This window comes from Clytia hemisphaerica, unplaced genomic scaffold (assembly GCF_902728285.1).
Source record: "Clytia hemisphaerica strain Z4C2 unplaced genomic scaffold, Clytia hemisphaerica genome assembly, whole genome shotgun sequence".
Taxonomy (NCBI): domain Eukaryota; kingdom Metazoa; phylum Cnidaria; class Hydrozoa; order Leptothecata; family Clytiidae; genus Clytia; species Clytia hemisphaerica.
Genome location: NW_027103262.1, coordinates 1,555,897 through 1,574,302, shown reverse-complemented (window position 1 = coordinate 1,574,302; position 18,406 = coordinate 1,555,897). Strand labels below are relative to the sequence as shown.

At 34.3% G+C, this 18,406-nt stretch overlaps 1 protein-coding gene and 1 long non-coding RNA gene across 2 annotated transcripts; both read left to right on the top strand.

The window, feature by feature from the left end:
- Positions 1–8,809: 8,809 nt before the first annotated feature.
- Positions 8,810–12,555, top strand: LOC136800449 (target of rapamycin complex 2 subunit MAPKAP1-like). Its single transcript, XM_067057111.1, has 6 exons — positions 8,810–8,913; positions 9,498–9,608; positions 9,860–9,948; positions 10,094–10,225; positions 11,134–11,275; positions 11,799–12,555. Exons 1-6 carry the CDS (start codon positions 8,847–8,849, stop codon positions 11,906–11,908), a joined length of 651 nt encoding a protein of 216 aa, XP_066913212.1. The 5' UTR covers positions 8,810–8,846; the 3' UTR covers positions 11,909–12,555.
- Positions 12,556–16,147: 3,592 nt separating this feature from the next.
- Positions 16,148–18,403, top strand: LOC136800443 (uncharacterized). The gene is made up of 3 exons (XR_010845709.1): positions 16,148–16,389; positions 17,744–17,803; positions 18,353–18,403. It is a non-coding gene; the product is annotated as an uncharacterized lncRNA (long non-coding RNA).
- Positions 18,404–18,406: the final 3 nt, after the last annotated feature.

Here is an 18,406-nt window from a genome sequence, read left to right as displayed (position 1 = left end):
GAATTATCCTAGTCTCAGGTACCTAATAAAGGTACCCCCTCCCCCGCTAATTAATTTTCCGAAAATTTTCCATGCGGGTCATTCTTATTCTCCTCTCTTATTAATCTTTGGAAACATATCTTTTAAAGTTCATTCTTTTGTCGTAATTCTTCTTACTAGCCTCCTCCAATTTTTCCACCTGGGCATTGTAGTTTCCACATCCGCCCCCCGCTTATTCTAAACCCGTGCCCGAGAGTATTTTGTAAATGGAAAAATTTCTCGACTTCCTTTTTCAGAACTTTTAAAATATCAATTTCGGTTTCAATCAAAAGCCTTTTATTCTATCACACTAGATTTTTTCGCCATTTCGAAGGTACACTGTTAGCCAACCTCGTATAGGTGTGTTTGTTTACAATGTCGGGTTTTCCCGAGGGCTTTCAAGAGTAGCCTCTAACAACTGTATACTATAATGGGATATAATATCGCGGGGATAAAATTTCGCGGTTGGGGTTATCCGCGAAATTCAAAAATTTCGCGGGACTTAATTTCGCTGGTGGCAATATTTTCACAATTTTGTATCTTTATACTGTCAAATCATGCATATTGGTTGTTGAATTACACATTATTTGCGCTTTTTTGATGCAAGTAACCATTCAAAAAGTATTTATTTGACATAATTTTTTGAGTTTTGATTAGAAATATTTCGCGGATGGGGCCCTTCCAATTTCCATTGGGATTTAATTTCGCGGATTTTCGCGGATGACACCCAAATCCGCGCGAAATTTAATCCCCGCGAAAGTTTATCCCATTAAAGTAGATATTTGTTTTCAGTTTATCTTAGTTATGATGATCACTCAAAGAACTTTTGAGTTTGCAGACAGTTTTCTTATTTGAAAAACGTACGAATTTTTTACGGACCGAAATCTTCCCAATTTAGCATCACCTCCCGACCAAAAGTTCAAAATACATGCAACATTTTTGCTTTAAACAAAAAAAAAGTGTCATCAAAACTTCTGAATAGGGTGGAGAAATGGTCCGTTTCCTCCCGCTAACCAATTTTCCACATTATTTTTCCCACCCCTTCCACTCCCTCGAGAAACTTCGATGGAGAAAGGTGACAAAATCTGCTACGTGACCCCCAGACACTCAAAATTACCCATTGACTGTGGACCAGGGGATGAGGTTAGCCATCCAAGCATGAAATTTATGGACGATGTTGTTTGCTATCGTACTTTCGCTCAACTTTATAATCGCACTGATTGGCTGATTCGGGTAAACTACATCTTAGTCTCAAGGGTGTCAGGAAAATTGCCCCCGAGAAAACTGCCCCCCCGGAAAACTGCCCCCCGGAAAATTGCCCCCCGGAAAACGGCCCCCCGGAAAATTGCCCCCTAGGAAAATTGCCCCCCGGAAAATTGCCCCCTATTTTTCCATTTTTCGAAACTAAATCTAACTCAATTTTCAACATTTGGGAGATTTTGGATTACGCAATTTTACGTGACCATTGATCTGCTTTGCATGTTTTAGTTTTTAGTTTTTTCTTAAAGAAAAAAGACGCCTCAAAAACGACTTTTACAAGTTTTGTATGAGGTGGAGAAAGATAGTCGAGTAATAAAATCACTTTCAAAAAAATCTTTCCCCATTTCTTAACCCTAAGCGCCCTATCCGTGCTATCTTAAGCTAAGGGAACTAATTTTTACTAACTCGCCAAAATAAGTTCCCACCAAAATTAAAATTTCAGTTTTCTTGGCTAAATAACCCCTGAAATTCAACAAAGTTGCTCAAAATAAGATGAAATAGAACAGATTTGCGCTGTCATTCGCTAAAATTAATTCCAACCACAGTTAAAAAATTAATTACAGTATTCCCCAAAAAAAGTTCCCACCAAAATAATCTATTTTTCGAAAATTTTCTACCCAGGACATTGTTGATCCAACCCCTCCTCCGCTTATCAATTTTTCGGAATCTGAAACTTCTTTTTTGTACGGATTATGCTGTTTTAGCCTTTTTTCCAATCCACCCCCGCTGACCCCCGTTTACTAGGTACCCTAAGAGTAATTCAAAACTACTTAATTTTACAGCTACAATGGCCATTTGAAGTTTCATTGGATTTTATAAAAAAGTAGAAAAAAAGATGGCGGGGGGGGGCAATTTTCCTAGGGGGCAATTTTCTGGGGTGGGGGGCAGTTTTCCTAGGGGGGCAGTTTTCCTAGGGGGCAATTTTCCGGGGGGCAATTTTCCGGGGGCAGTTTTCCGGGGGGCAATTTTCTCGGGGGCAATTTTCCTAGAACCGTAAGAACATGCCCAGCCTCAGTTTGGGAAAAAATGACAAGAAACTACAATTTTTATCTTCTTTTCAAGCAGTTTTAACCGAACTTAGGGATGGATCTTCTAAATTCGAGAGTCAAATATTGTCCAAATTTTACCAATTTTAAGTGCTCTTTATTTTGCATGATATTGTCGATTTAGAGTAGTCTGAAAAATTAAGAACGCATTTAAGAACATTTTAGGCTGAAAATCGCTAAAAAAATAAGCACATCCAGGCTCAGCCAAATTTTAGGTGTTCTAATAAAAAAAAAAACGTGTAGGAGTTGTAATTGTATCAATGACAAAGTGTTTGATTAAACCAAAACCCGAGCTAACCATCATTTTTTCATCCGAAAGCCGAATTCTTTATGTTATATCGATTCTTCCAGTATGATACGGTATGTCCAGGGAAATTGAAAGATTAGAACCTACACTGTCAAATCATCTATAGTCTTCTATGCACGTGCCACTAGACTCGAGACCTTGGATGGAACTGGAATGTTTTTTTCTTACTTAAGTCGTCTGGTCCTTGATCACACAAGCACCGGATTAAGTAAAATCTTACAATTAGACATCAATTAGATTTCACTAGAAAGACACTTAATTCTAATTCACTTCCCCCCCTGAGAAATCTCTTTCCTGGCTTTAGATTCAATTACCAATTTTTACTAGCATAAACGTGGGTAATCTATTTACCAAGGAAAGAGGTATGTTGAATACGATGTTATAATGTTTGTTTTCCCGCTACAAAAGGGAAAGTGTCAATGGAGCAAAATATCACTTTGTCACATCTGACCGAAACAGCAAAACTTCTCAAACAGAAAATGTAGTCAAACGTCTGTATATCAACAGTTCAAAACAGTTATATTTTCTGATTGCTCAAAGTTATCAAGAAAATTACATTGCTTTCTATCGAAAACACGAAATTCCCTAGAGGTCGTATACAAGAGGAAAATACACAAAAAACATAAAAACATTAAGTCAATTCTCCAAACAGCTTAACATTGTATCCACGTTCAAAAGCGTTAATTTATCTAGAGGAGCTATTGAAGAATTCCCGGACAATTCCCCTTGGTGAATCCCCCCGGTGAATTCTCCCCCAGTAACCCCCCCTTAGTGAATCCCCCCGTTGTCCGGACACTCTATTCAAGATGGCCGAGCATAGAAGCTTTTTCTTTTTTTCCCGGCGTGTAGGCGTTAAAAAACAATATTGATGTCCAGACAATCCATGACATTATGTCTCTTATAGTGTTCTACTCGGAGACTAAAAATTGTGCTAACTGCTATATGATTACCAGATTTTTGCTTTAATATTTCGCAACTTTTATCGAAATGGCATAAACTTTCGCGATTGCCTAGTTGAGAATTTTCAAAGACATTTCCTTTCGCAAAAAAGGGTGAAATCCACAAAAGTGCCAAAGTGAACTTCTTTTAGATTCCGAGTAAATTTCGTCTCGGGAAAATTTCTTCCCTTAAGGTATCTGAAGCCTTTTTCTACAGCGTTTAGACTTTCGCTAGCGATTTTAGATTTCCGTATGACTTTTTCCGGGGGTTTGTTTTAGATTCGCATCAATATTTTAAGCCTAAAATTTTTCTAAAGTTTTTTATAATCCTTACCCCCTGATTAGTACCAATCATAAATATAAAACTTGCAGAAAACTTACGCATTCCTCCACATTGAGTTTTGAGTAATCCGTTATTTTTCTAAATTTGCTTTATTTTGAAAACTGTCAGATATTTAAATGGAGAAGATTATTTTCGAAATTAGACTCAGACTTCACTTTCCTTTTTCGTAACAAACATTCTCAAACATTTCAAAGTCACACTCAAATGTCTTACCCAACGGCTAGCTACAATGGCTAAGGAAGCCTTTATTGGACCTACCTGGAGATGACCTACCACAAAGATGCGTATTAGCAATGCCAAAAATATGACGGAGTCTGAATTTAGAGGAAAATTTTTTTTCCGGCCGAAAATGATGAAAATATGCCATTTAATTTTGCACGGTTAACTTGATCGTTTTTCCTTTGTTTCTTTCCTATTTTTCTATTTTTGACTGTCTTCATCAGGTAGGTCCAAGCAGCATCCGGCTTGATTCTCATGAAGCTCTTTGTTAGCAATTTATTTGTGGTAAAAATTAGCACTGCAAGGTCATCTTTAACCTAAAACCCTTGAATATATAGACTTATCTACTCTTTTCAAAAAATGATATTGTGATGAGTCGTCTGTGACGAAGGGGTGGGACGACTATAGTTTATTAACGTCCAAATCAAAAGTAAAATAGACAGATACAGGATTTGCTCTCACAGTTTGTTTAATAAACTGGTATATAATTCAGGTAATCAGTAATCATCTCCTAGGCATATCATGTCTACCACGCAAGCCCTACCTGTTTTTTATCAAGAATCTGGATGAGCGCTGTGATTGGCTGTAGTAAAAGAAACTACGCGAAAGTATTACGTCATTAACATTAGGGCCCGGTAGGGCAAAATAATACACAGTTTCAGAAGAATCGGCTGAATTAACGCTGTCAGATCAGCACATTCGCCACAACATTTCAGAGCAGATTGTGGTGCTGGCAGAATGAATGATTGGTTATTAGATTAGGTAATCGGAGAAGGAGTTTTTCAATCTTGTACCCAGAGGGCCACGTGCACCACTTTCTGGTTTTACTGATAGACAAACCTAAGAGACTGGGTTCGAGTTGGGGAGTTTTTCTATTCCATTCCAATTCATTTCTCTAAGGAAGTTGATCAAAACCTTGAGTGAATATTTCAAAAGTCACAACATTAAATGCGGAAAATCTCACGACTCTCGAGAAATTCCAAGTATCACAATATCTTGACTATTTAGAACATCAGTGAAATGCCTTCATTGAGTAGTTAACCTTAAAATTTCGCCAGCGTATGCGATTTTTCATATGTCAACCCTTGCAGATCGACGGAGGTTTACTGTTTAGCTTGGAAATGTATAGAAGCTACGTAGGACTCATCTTTTTATATTTATTCCCAAAATATTGAAAAGATAGATGACTCTGATTGGACTGAAATATCAAAATGTCGCATTTCTAAGTTTTCCAAAAACCCTGTGAGTGATAGTTCTTCTACTTTGTTGCTTTTGCGATACCTTGGACTCGTTAAGGTTAAATCCTGGTGGGGGGGGGCACTCGATTTGAAAACGATCGTATGTTCGTTCGAAATTAAGGCCTTTAAAAATCGACCCTTACAGTACAGGAAAAGAATGACTCAAAATCGACCCTTATGATGCAATTTTTCGAAATCTTTTGCCCTAATTTTTTGAAATTTTCTAAGATTGACCCTAAAAATTCGTATTTTCCAAAATTTTAAACCCTTACAGTGCACCTCCTCTCTCGTTGATCCTTACAGTGCCTAAAAAACGTACCCTTAAGGGCTGCACATACGGTAGGTCACTTAGTGCCCCCCCCCCGGTGGAATATATAACTTTCAAGAAGCTCTAGTTTTAAATCATATGAAAATAACATTGAGTGTTTTCTTCAACTTATTCTGGTTAACGCAACTGGAAATTCCACTTCAAATATATCTACTATGATACAAATTAATAACATAATTCTACAATTTTCTCAAAAACATAAAGCGCCTCTACCCAACTTCTAGGAGGATAGGGGAGCCGTTCAGTTTCTACAACACGAGTAAAAAAATCAAATAAAATATCATCTTTCTCGTCATCAATAACATTTGCAGCTTCAACAAAAATATTTCTTTGATCAAGAGCACTTTGCAGAAGATCATTACTGACTGTGAGCTTTTTATTGTTAAAATTCAAAGGGTCGGGTACGTAAAAAAGAACATCCGGTATCCCAGAAACAGTATCATGGCGAGATTTCCTAATGTAATGTGTATTCCATTCATGCACAAACTCGTCCAGCTGATTTTGTAGGAACTCTGCATAAACAAACCAAACACATTCTGTATGAATTCTGTTGCCTACTTCTAGGATGCCATCCGCACACATTTGCTTGAAATAGTCGATAATCCAATATGTAAAAGATTTCTTCAAGTGTGACCACCAACATTCAATCCGTTGGTTTGCTGTTGAGGTTCCATAGAAGTGAGCATTTTCATTTTGGTGAAAGTAGCACTGAAGTGCCGCTTTAATTCCATTTTCTGTACCACAATCTGTTCTCAAAAACTTTGGGCAGAAGCCCATTTGTCTAACAATACTCAAATAATGAAAAGCAGGAATAATTGGATTGTTATTTGATCTAACAACTTTTAGCCATAAGATTTTCCTTGAAAATCCATCAATACATCCGTGTATCGGAAGTCCATAAGGTTTTAACTTATCGTATCCATCCGAATGCCAACAAAAGTTCGGACCAGGCGATGAATAACGTCTCCGGTTGAGTCTCCTTCTGCGTCTCAAGGATGTACCTATTGGGTCAACTTGGCGTAAAACTTCCATAACTGTATCTCTTTTTACCTTTATACCATATGATCTTCTGAGATGGTTCCACATTCCTCTATAACCTACCAACGAATTTGGGCCTTCTATCTCCCTTTGAATTATAGCTGTTAGCTCTTGATATGAAACGTTTGATGATCGCCGGCTCAAACCAAAGCGCTTTAGTCGTCTTTTCAATGTACTCAAACTCATTGAGATACCATGGTAAGTACTCAAAAAAAGTAGAATATGTTCATTTGAGTAATATCGAGCGAAGTAAAGCTTGATTGCCTCTTCTTCGTCAAGTAAATGCGAAGGAGGCTGGCTTTGATATAATTGTTCAATCTTTTCTCCACAAACAGTACAAAAAAAATGTCTATCGTTTAATCTTGATCCACAAGAGGTACAATACGCCATTGTACTGATCTGGGACTGATCTTTCTTCACGTAACAAATCTCTGTTCCTAGATTCTGAGAAGAAATGCCATTTATTTTTAAGATTAGTAGTTCAAATATTCAAATCTATATTGTAATTTTTAAATCTGTATGTTGAATATTTAAATTCATATTTTGAATACTTAAATTTATATTCCAATACTTAAATTCGTATTTTGAATACTTAAATTCATATTCCAATATTTAAATTCGTATTTTGAATACTTAAATTAATATTCCAATATCTAAATTCGTATTTTGAATACTTAAATTCATATTCCAATATTTAAATTCGTATTTTGAATACTTAAATTAATATTCCAATATTTAAATTCGTATTTGGAATATTTAAATTCGTATTTTGAATACTTAAATTCATATTCCAATATCTAAATTCGTATTTTGGATATTTAAATTCATATTCTTATATTTAAATCTGTATTTTTATATTTAAATTCATATTCTAATATTTAAATCTGTATTTTTATATTTTAATTCATATTCTTATATTTAAATCTGTATTTTTATATTTAAATTCATATTCTAAAATTTAAATCTGTATTTTTATATTTTTATTCATATTCTAATATTTAAATCTGTATTTTTATATTTAAATCTGTATTTTAATATTTAAATCTGTATTTTGAATATTTAAATTCATATTCTAATATTTAAATCTGTATTTTTATATTTAAATCTGTATTTTAATATTTAAATCTGTATTTTGAATATTTAAATTCATATTCTAATATTTAAATTCATATTCCAATAATTAATATTCGAAACTTATTTTGATTTTGAATACTTAAATTCATATTCCAATATTTAAATTCGTATTTTGAATACTTAAATTCATGTTCCAATATTTAAATTCGTATTTTGAATACTTAAATTTCTTAAATATTCCAATATTTAAATTCGTTTTGAATTTTGAATAACTTAAATTCATATTCCAATATTAAATTCGTATTTGGAATACTTCAATTCGTTTGAAACTTCAATTTCATTTAATTCATATTTGGAATACTTAAATTCGTATTTTGAATACTTAAATTCATATTCCAATATTTAAATTCGTATTTTGAATACTTAAATTCATGTTCCAATATTTAAATTCGTATTTTGAATACTTAAATTCATATTCCAATATTTAAATTCGTATTTTGAATACTTAAATTCATATTCCAATATTTAAATTCGTATTTTGAATACTTAAATTCATAGTTCCAATATTTAATTCGTATTTTTAAATTCAATTCCAATATTAAATTCGTATTTTGATACTTAAATTCATATTCAATATTTAAATTCGTATTTTGAATACTTAAATTCATGTTCCAATTTTTAAATCTGTATGTTGAATATTTAAATTCGTATTTTGAATACTTAAATTCATATTCCAATATCTAAATTCGTATTTTGAATACTTAAATTCATGTTCTTATATTTAAATCTGTATTTTTATATTTAAATTCATATTCTAATATTTAAATCTGTATTTTAATATTTAAATCTGTATTTTGAATATTTAAATTCATATTCTAATATTTAAATCTGTATTTTTATATTTAAATCTGTATTTTAATATTTAAATTCATATTCTAATATTTAAATCTTGGTTGAGCTTTCTCGGCAATCATAATTTTCTGCTTCTTTCTAGATTTTTGGAGAATAATGGTTATTCGTTGGTGAAAGTTGAACGAATGGATGTCAAGATGAGAATCATACTCAACAAGATCCTCAAGAAAAGAAGTTTACTTAAAAAAACTAGTAAAAAATTCTTCTACCTATTTAACATTTTTTTATTCTCTCCCCTTACTTATCGTTTCTATCTTTCCATTTTTGTCCTTTATCCATTTGCTTTTTACATCTTGCATAGCATAGGTTGAAAAATTCCCTCAGGTTATCAATAAAACTATTGGAAGACCGGCGCGTTTAGAATGCTGCAAACATAATTTTTTGGTCATTTTATAACGCTTGTTTGATTATTCAGAAATATTTCAAGACCTTCTCCCTTTCATGTAGTGAAATTAGTAAACTGTATGAATTATATCGACCAAATAGTTCTCGGCAAGACTTTTGCACTCCCTCCGAAAGCGAAGGCTTTATGATTATTACACTGTTCGTATTTTATGAAATCCACCCGGGGGTATTTAGGCAAAAATGGATGCTGGGTATGTGTGGACGATAAGGATCGGGTTTTTCACCATCCAAAGTTTCTCTAAAGGTTACAAAAATCAGTAATTTCATAGTAGTTCCTCTAAGGGTCGGAATGTTCACGATTTCTAGGAAATTTCGGCTCAGTTTCGGCTGAGGTCAATTTTTTACTCATTGTCTCCTTCTCTTTATCAAAGGTATGTATCAGCTACGTCGTGAGAGCGACGACCATGACCAGTTTGTTGACTTGGATTCCACCTTAGAGAGTACTGGAACAATGACCTTTCACCTTGTCAAAAATGCTCAAGGTATATCACATTCATTATTATATAAAAACCTGTTTTTTGTTCTTTCATTATCGTTGGCCATAATGGAATTTATTGCGTGAGAGATCTCTACAAATTCGAACGTTTTCTTCAACAATCGTTGATATTAGTTAAAAACTTCTAAAGCCAGATGGATCATGAAGTAATTAGGATAGTTGACGGAAAACAAATTTTCAAGCAGAGTATTTTTTGTAGAACCAAATCATTTTATTTTTGTATACTACTACCTTTAGTTCGAACCATGACGAAAACAGATGAGAGGGATCAATATAATCAATACAAGAAAGCGATCAATGATGAGATTTTGAGCACCCAATACAAAGTATGTCTTCTACCTTCATTTTATGATACTTCTTTATATGGAAAATCTCATACTATCACCTATAGATCGGCACTCCCATATAATAGGAAAAGTAGTGGTGAACATTGTGAATTTCGATCAAATACGATCTGTTCTTACTTTCCAGTCATATAACGTATTGCTGGTCCGTGGTTTGTTTGCATCATCAACTGAAGTCAGTCTTGGCATTCACGGACAAAAGATTGAAATTGATCCAGTGGCTCAAATAAAATCCCACATCTTCTCCAAAATTAAGCCGGTACACATGTGTATTTTGACTTTTATTTTCTCTGAAGCACAACCTTCGGACCAAGTTAATCTTTCTACTTTCCAATGCAGCAAGATTCATTTATCAGCTCTATATTCATGATATTCATGACGTAATGTTTTCTACGGAAATACCCCGGTTTTAGGCAATAGTGGCAAATTTAAACTAGACAAAAGTTGTATAAATTTTGCCTCTACTAGCAAAAACCGGGGCCTTACCGTAGAAAACATTACGTCATGAATATCATGAATATAGAGCTCGAGAAAATTGAATTCAAAGGGTTAAAATTTCTCGTTTTGCACCCGTTATATTATAAGAAAGGATCATAAAAAAGCAATACATATATTTTGATGAAGACCGAAAATCATCCTTTCCAAAATAAAATGTTTAACAATTCAACCCAAAAACTAACAGAAATAATCCCAAGAAAAAATATACAAACACAATTAATGGTAAAGATCAATTGTTTCAAAACAAATGCTCGAATACTACCATAGGCTTCTGCTCATCCTCTAGCGAAAAGAGTTTCTTATATTCTTCTATATAGGAAGTATATCTATAGAGGTCTGCGATTCAGACTAATACTACCACTTTCCAAGCCTAGTGTAAAGATCAAAGTGGTGCCCCAACTTGGACAGATTCCCTCATTGGACCATGGCCTTTAGATCATGCTCAGACGTTACGATTCTGTTTTGCTCCAAAACGAAATGAAGCCGTTTTATTGGTTACATTCAAGTTTTACGTCACTTTTAACCAATAGAACGGCTTCATTTCGTTTCAGAGCGAAGCCACACCGTCACGTGCGAACATGGTCTCAGAGTGAATACTTGTCATGCGCAGAGTGATAAGAATCTGTTCGGAGATCAATTTCACGATTGTTTTTTCTCTCTTTTTCCAAGGTTTCATTAGACGTTAGTAACATTGCAGAGTGTGAAATCACGGATGATAATAAAACGGGCGGACGTGCTCTATTCCGTATTTATTTTAAAAAGTCGGAAGATTTTAAGCATTACGAGTTTGAAGCAAGTCGGCACGTGGCTAGTAAGTAGTGTTTGATTTTTTGGGAACAGTTTGGGCTTCTTTCTACAACTCTAAAGGTTTTAAAAACAATAATGAAAATACAGTGTCACAGCTCAAAACAACTTTCGATTTTTCATTTTGCGCGGAGAATATCACAGTATGTAAAATGGCTTTTATCTTAGTGCTTGAAATTTGCGTCGATTTCTTTCGTTTCCCCTAGATATTACTATGATCAATATCAAAATGCTAGTGTAATGGGCTTACCCAGAAAAAAATTTGAATTTAGGAGGTTGAGGATATATAATTTTTTAGAAATTTACCCTCCGTACATTGTGACTTTTGACTCCCTGGACAAGCATAAGTTGACCTCTTGGACATTCAAAATTACCCTCAAACAGATCAAAATTACCCCCAAGGTATTTGGACAAGGCAAATTTTGTAAATTTTTCAATACCCCCGGACACTATATCATCCACCCCCCCCATGTACGAACATTTTCTGGAAGAGCCCAATGATGAACTTTAACTTCTTTTCCACTTTTCAGACGAGATTGTCAGCAAGATTTACAATATTTTGAAATCACGTTCTCAACTCGTCCGCGCTGAATTCTTGAATACAAAAGAAAAGAAAGGAGGTAAAGCTAAAAGCAGGTGAAAGAAATCAAATCTTTTGCTACTCATATATTGATGATAACTAAAAGGCTGTAGAGATTACTTGTCTGGCTTCTCGTCTAGCATAAGATGATAAGAGGATACCTGGAAGCAGAGCTAGCGGTTAAAGTCGGAATGCGATCAATACACTCATCAACTCTAACGCCGCAAGGAGACTGGACTCGAGCTTATTTGAGCGTACTACTATTACTCGTCCCTTGGAAATACGAGCCCGCTCTTTTCCCATTCAGCCTTTCAGGCCATATTTGATGGATGGATTTTTCAAACTCTGAAAAATGGAATTTGTTTTTCAAACTCTGAAAGATGGAATTTGTTTTTCAAACTCTGAAAGATGGAATTTGTTTTTCAAACATTTCGATCTTGGCAGTGCTTTGAGAACACGTGGAGCAATTTCTGTAGTGAAAACAATAACTGAATGAACGCTAGATTGTATTATGTTAAGAGTATCCTTGTTTCTAACCATTATGACTTGGTTACGTTTGGAAACAATGTAGATGTTTTTAAGCAACATTTGGGATTTTTCTGTATACACACCCATCCACTTTACTGTATAATAACTTTTAATCTAAATTATTGGATATTGACGGAACAGTAACGAAGAAAATCGAATCAGAAATATGTTTTATCGATTAGAATCCTTGATTTTCAATGAGACTTTTAATTCATGATATCCACGACTTAAATTTTAAACATTTGACCTTTGTAAACCTTTGAGAAATTTTTCGAAAAAGATTTTGTTGGTTTTCAACGGAATTTCTCGAGATCTTCGAATTTCTAAAGAGTTAAAATATTTCTATAATGAAGAGGGAAGGCAGACTTTGACGGGACATTTTTCAAATTTGGTTCACTAGATTAAAAGAAATGATATTATGATAATATGATCAAATGAAAAATAAAACGTTTTCTGAGATTGCTCAAAAACTTCAAAATTGACCTATCAAATCATGTAGCATTGATTTCATTGTTTAAGTAATTAAAACAACAGCTAATCGTCTAAAAATGGTTTATTGAGTTGACCTCGTTTGATATATCACAGTAAAACCCTCGCTAACCTTTGATTATTGTATTGCATGAATGCTCTGACCTCAAAGATTAGTAGTGGCAAAACGTTCTTTGAAAGAAGAAAAAAGTTTGACCCGCAGAGGTGGTGATTGTCATTAGCTTAGAGATAATTGGTTATTAGCGGTGTATTGATTGTACAAGGTAAGGCTGCTTTATGATATATCTGAATACACGTTTTTTTTTAAGAAACTAGTTTTACCAAGCAGCCTCAATGTTTCTTAAGAAATCAGCCTTTTGAGCCTCAAATGTTTCTTACATGTTTCTAAACTTTTTGACATAATCAGCCTATTTTTCATGTTTTGATTGGAAGGTTCTTAAAAAACGAATTTAAAATGTTATTTTTTCATTCTCAGCCTCAGCATGTTTTTTAGATGTTTCTTAGTTTTTAGGCATTCTGAGCCTCGTGTTTCTTAAAAGTGTGTTTCTTAAAAAAAAAACGTGTGTCTGAATAGAATGGTATTACCAAACGGAAATAGTAGAACTCATTAATACCCTGAATAAAAGACAAAGGCACAATACACGGGTTTCGAATTAAATTTTTGCTTAGCTTTAGCTTTGATCCCATGTAAATTTGCACGAAAAATATCAAGTAAACAGAACGAAAATTGGCCGTGTATCAAGCAATTTTAGCTCATTTTTCCATTTTGACAGACTTTATGGGTCATTATGAAAACAAAAAACATTAAAATAAAAAGTCAATCGTTTAATCATATTTCTTTTATTAATTTCGCATAGCGAAAGTATTACAATCGTCTTTCGCGGCGGTGTAATGAAAAAATTAGAAAACGAAAGTACTTGATACGGTGGACGAACTCACTAAAATCAATGTACAAATTACACGCTTGTATAACCACGGACGATTTTCGCAGGTTTTCTTTGCATTACGTCATATATCTTTGTTTCTTTCCCTTCACAGTTTTGTTTTTTTTCTTTATTTTCTTATAAGCATATACTTTATAAGAATCAAATCAATAACTCTTGATAGACAATGACATACCTTTCGGTAATTAGTTCTTACAAAGTAAACAAAGGACGGCGCACAATATGAGCATATTCATTTTTCTTATAAGAATTTACTTTATAAGAATCAAATCAATAACTCTTGATAGACGGTATATACCTTTCGGTAATTAGTTCTACAAGTAACAAGGGTTGGCGTACAAACGAGATATTTATTTTTCTATAAGCATTTGCTTTATAAGATGAAAAATATAACTCTTCAACACGGTGATACCTTTCGGTATTAGTTCTTACAAAGTAAACAAGGGATGGCGCACAATGGATATTCCTTTTCTTATAAGCATTAGTTTATAAGAATCAAATCAATAACTCTCTATAGACGGTGATATACCTTTCGGTAATTAGTTCTTACAAAGTAAACAAGGGTTGGCGTACAAAATGAGCATATTTATTTTTCTTATAAGCATTTACTTTATAAGAATCAAATTAATAACTCTTGATAGACGGTGATATACCTTTCGGTAATTAGTTCTTACAAAGTAAACAAGGGATGGTGCACAATATGAGCATATTCATTTTTCTTATAAGCATTTAGTTTATAAGAATCAAATCAATAACTCTCGATAGACGGTGATATACCTTTCGGTAATTAGTTCTTACAAAGTAAACAAGAGTTGGCGTACAAAATGAGCATATTCACTTTTCATATAAGCATTTATTTTATAAGAATCAAATCAATAACTCTTGTTAGGCGGTGGTATACCTTTCAGTAATTAGTTCTTACAATAGACAAGGGATGGCGCACAATATGAGCATATTCACTTTTCATATAAGCATTTATTTTATAAGAATCAAATCAATAACTCTTGATAGGCGGTGGTATACCTTTCGGTAATTAGTTATTACAATAGACAAGGGATGGTGCACAATATGAGCATATTCACTTTTCATATAAGCATTTATTTTATAAGAATCAAATCAATAACTCTTGATAGACGGTGGTATACCTTTCGGTAATTAGTTCTTACAAAGTAAACAAGGGATGGCGCACAATATAAGTATATTCATTTTTCTTATAAGCATTTACTTTATAAGAATCAAATCAATAACTCTCGAATGATACTTTCGATAGCACTTGACAATTCGGTTAAACAAAATGGTAAATTGGCATATTTTTTCGGAAAAGCCTCTGTATTGTAAAAAAAATGTTCTCTCAGCTCCAAATTGTAAAGTAGATTTCAGATTAGCTTCAATCTCTACTTCTTGTTTTCCCATGCAGTTCAAATTCTAGGCGAAATTTTCGACTTAAAGTCGTCTTGTTGAATTTAAAATAGAAAAACATCTTTTGAATGAACACCTGGCTTTCAAAAGAGAAGAGATGAAATCTATCAACCTTTTATAAGGCATTTCCCCTTATCGCTCCTTTTATTTACTTGATTTTTTCTCTCGCGCCAGATTTAATTCGAAACCCGTGTATTCATTTCATTCTTCAATAAGAATGGGTTGCCGTAGTGCTTTGATCTTTTATTTTGATAATCTTAAGCTTTTAAACTATTATGATATAACTACAGTTATATCCGGTAGTGACCTTTTTTGGCAAGGCTTGATATATTCTAAACTAAAAATCTAGCATCTAGGAATCTGCAGTTGACCAGGTCATTGAGTTCCAAGCCCGAATGGCTAGACTCGAGACTCCTGGATTGGAAATTAAGCCACTTATTTCCCTACCCAGAACGCCGGATTAAAAATAAAATCTATTGCTAGATTTAAAAAAATGCAGTCCTCAAAATCAAAGGAACCGCTAGATACAATTCCTCGTCATGACTGCGGTGCGTTCTAGACTTGTCCTAGATGGGAAATAGGTAGCTTCACTTTTTCTTGCCTGCGAAAGGTTAGAGATTCTACTCTAGCCCTTCGGGCTTCAAACTCAATGGACCAGTTGATCATGGAGTTCAGAGCCCCGAGGAGGCTAGAGTTGAAACTTTTGAATGAGAGATTGAGCCACTAGTAAAATATAAAGAAGGAGTATTTTTACAAGTTGATAAGCTATCTATTTCATCTCTTTTAAGTGACCTGATGAATGATATCTAAACAAGATGTTATTATCGATCGAAGCGGAAAATCGTGAACTCAATCAACTGATTAAAATCAAATTATATACAAAGAAAAATTATCAGACTTTAATGTGTTAAATCTTTATGTTGATGCTTTACAGGAGAGTTTTAACAATGTCTGGAGATTAAGAGCGGATCAAGGATACTTGAATGGATACAGGAAACTCTTTACAAAACGAAAAATAAATGATCCACAGAGCTATTGCGGTGATGCAGAAAGAATACAAGTTTAAGATGCAGAAACACGTTATTTATGTTTTAACAACTGCGGTTGAGAGCTTTATCTTCCATATAAGGCTAAAAAGCCTCCGGACACCCTCCTTCTTCGGTAAGCATAATTAAGTTATTATTAGATTCATTAGTTGATTTACTTGATTATCAGCTGACACACAACGTTGTTTCAACGTCAATCTAATGTCCACAACGTCCATATAACGTTAGAATACAACGTTGTGTGCCAGCTATGTATAGTTATAAAAACGGAGTGTTTATCAAAGTCGAAATCACCTCTTACTCAACTGTTCAAGGAGGAGGTTGTTTTGCTGCACAGAATGGCAAAAATGCAGATCATTTTTTTGTTACTAGCTCTCATTCATGCTACTACTGCCAAAGGTAACTTATTCAATTTTTGTTTGTGATTGGGCTTAAGCGATTTTATCGCCGGCGTTGATATAATACCGAGTTTATGTATAAGTGTTTTTCTGCGACGGAGACGGTGAGGTTCTAATTTGACTAGATCCTGACCAGCTGAGGACGAAGGTAAATCATCACTTTTACCGTCCTCGATTTTGCGAGTCAAAACTGCGGGTTATTCCAAATCGCTTCAGTCACTCCGCCGTCCTCAAAATTGCAAATACATAAACTCGCGAATTTTCACACCCCGGTCTTACAGCCCCGGTGGAATTTTTTCCCACAGTAGTAGGGATAAATTTTTTTATCGAAATCCCAATGGGAGTAGAAATTATATTGTTCCCGAGCTTAAAATATCCAGTAGGGATGGTTTTGGACAGCAATTTCTTGCATTGAATTTCGAATGGGGATGGTATATGCCAAAGTCAATTTCCCATTGGGGCTGAAATTGTAGTGTTCTGTCCATCGGGGACAAAATTTTGGCCCAGCGGGTATGTGACACAGGGGTTTATTTTCGAATTAAAAGAGGGATCGTTCGCTAATATTGTATACGATTTTCTTAAATATGAAAGTGTATAGTATTTATTAGAATGTTTAGGTGTCTTGGTAACTAAAGGATCTTAACGGACGATTCTAAAATATATATGTGTTTACGGAAAAGCTAGCGGCGGAAGAGTCAGGAACAACCACTTTAGAATTTAAACTCCCTCTTCACAGACTGGGACCTCTTTCCCACTGGAAAAATTGTCCAAGATATCGTCCCCAGTTGAAAATTATACTCACCCTTTGCGGGTGTTGATTTTTGATTTTGGAACCCTTATAGGAACTCAATTTGTTTTAAATGGTTTTTGTACCCCTTGGAAGGACTTTCGAGGGTGTGAAAGAGGGACCCTTATGGCTCGCACATACCTGGCACCCATTTTGCCTAAAAACTCCTCCCCCCCGGGGGCCCCAGTGATACTTGTGAGAAGGGGGTGTTTGCTAATTACTTCAGATCTCTTCTAGGATTTAGATATAAACTTGACTGAGAATGTTTCATTTATTGATTTCAGCATATGGCGGTTACTCACCGTTCGAGTCTGACTACCAAAAGAATGATTTCCAAAACAAGGGTGAGATTTTGATTACAAAAATAATTCCTTGAAATGACAATGAACCGTACTTACGGCTATTTTTCCAAAAGCGAACTCAACATTTAAATCGTTTTTCTGAGCGCGTTGATTGGTCAATTATATCAGAATTTCAAAATGAATGTTGAGCCAGACTTTTGGAAAGATAGCCGCATACTTATGGAATATATCGGAATTTGAAAGGGAAATCCCATCATAAAAGTTAACTTTCTACATGGAATATAAGAGCTAGATTTTTTTGTGTAGTGATGGTGATTTCCCTAATGACTGTAAACTTAATTGATGAATATTTATGGTGCATACCGAGTTTATCGTTCTACATCTGTTGGCTTAAAAACCAGACAGGATGTTAGGGAAATATGGCGATAGACTCTCTACCTTCACTCATATATCATTTTCTCTCAATCCGGCTGATAATCGAAGTATCGATTGACTATCTATCTATTTCTACATCTGTAATTTGAGCTTTATGAAGCTCATTAAATGTATTCTAAATTCAAAACGTCATGTTGATGCTCCTATTTTACTTAGACTACCCTGAGGATCACAACGATAATGACAGATTCTATGAAGAGTTCAAGCAGT

Excerpts from the sequence above, each read along its gene's own strand:
- LOC136800449 (XM_067057111.1), top strand. The coding sequence starts at position 8,847 with ATGGATGTCAAGATGAGAATCATACTCAACAAGATCCTCAAGAAAAGA. Across the intron at positions 9,609-9,859 it reads CCTTGTCAAAAATGCTCAAG|TTCGAACCATGACGAAAACA; the intron begins GTATATCACATT and ends TACTACCTTTAG. Across the intron at positions 10,226-11,133 it reads TCTTCTCCAAAATTAAGCCG|GTTTCATTAGACGTTAGTAA; the intron begins GTACACATGTGT and ends TCTTTTTCCAAG.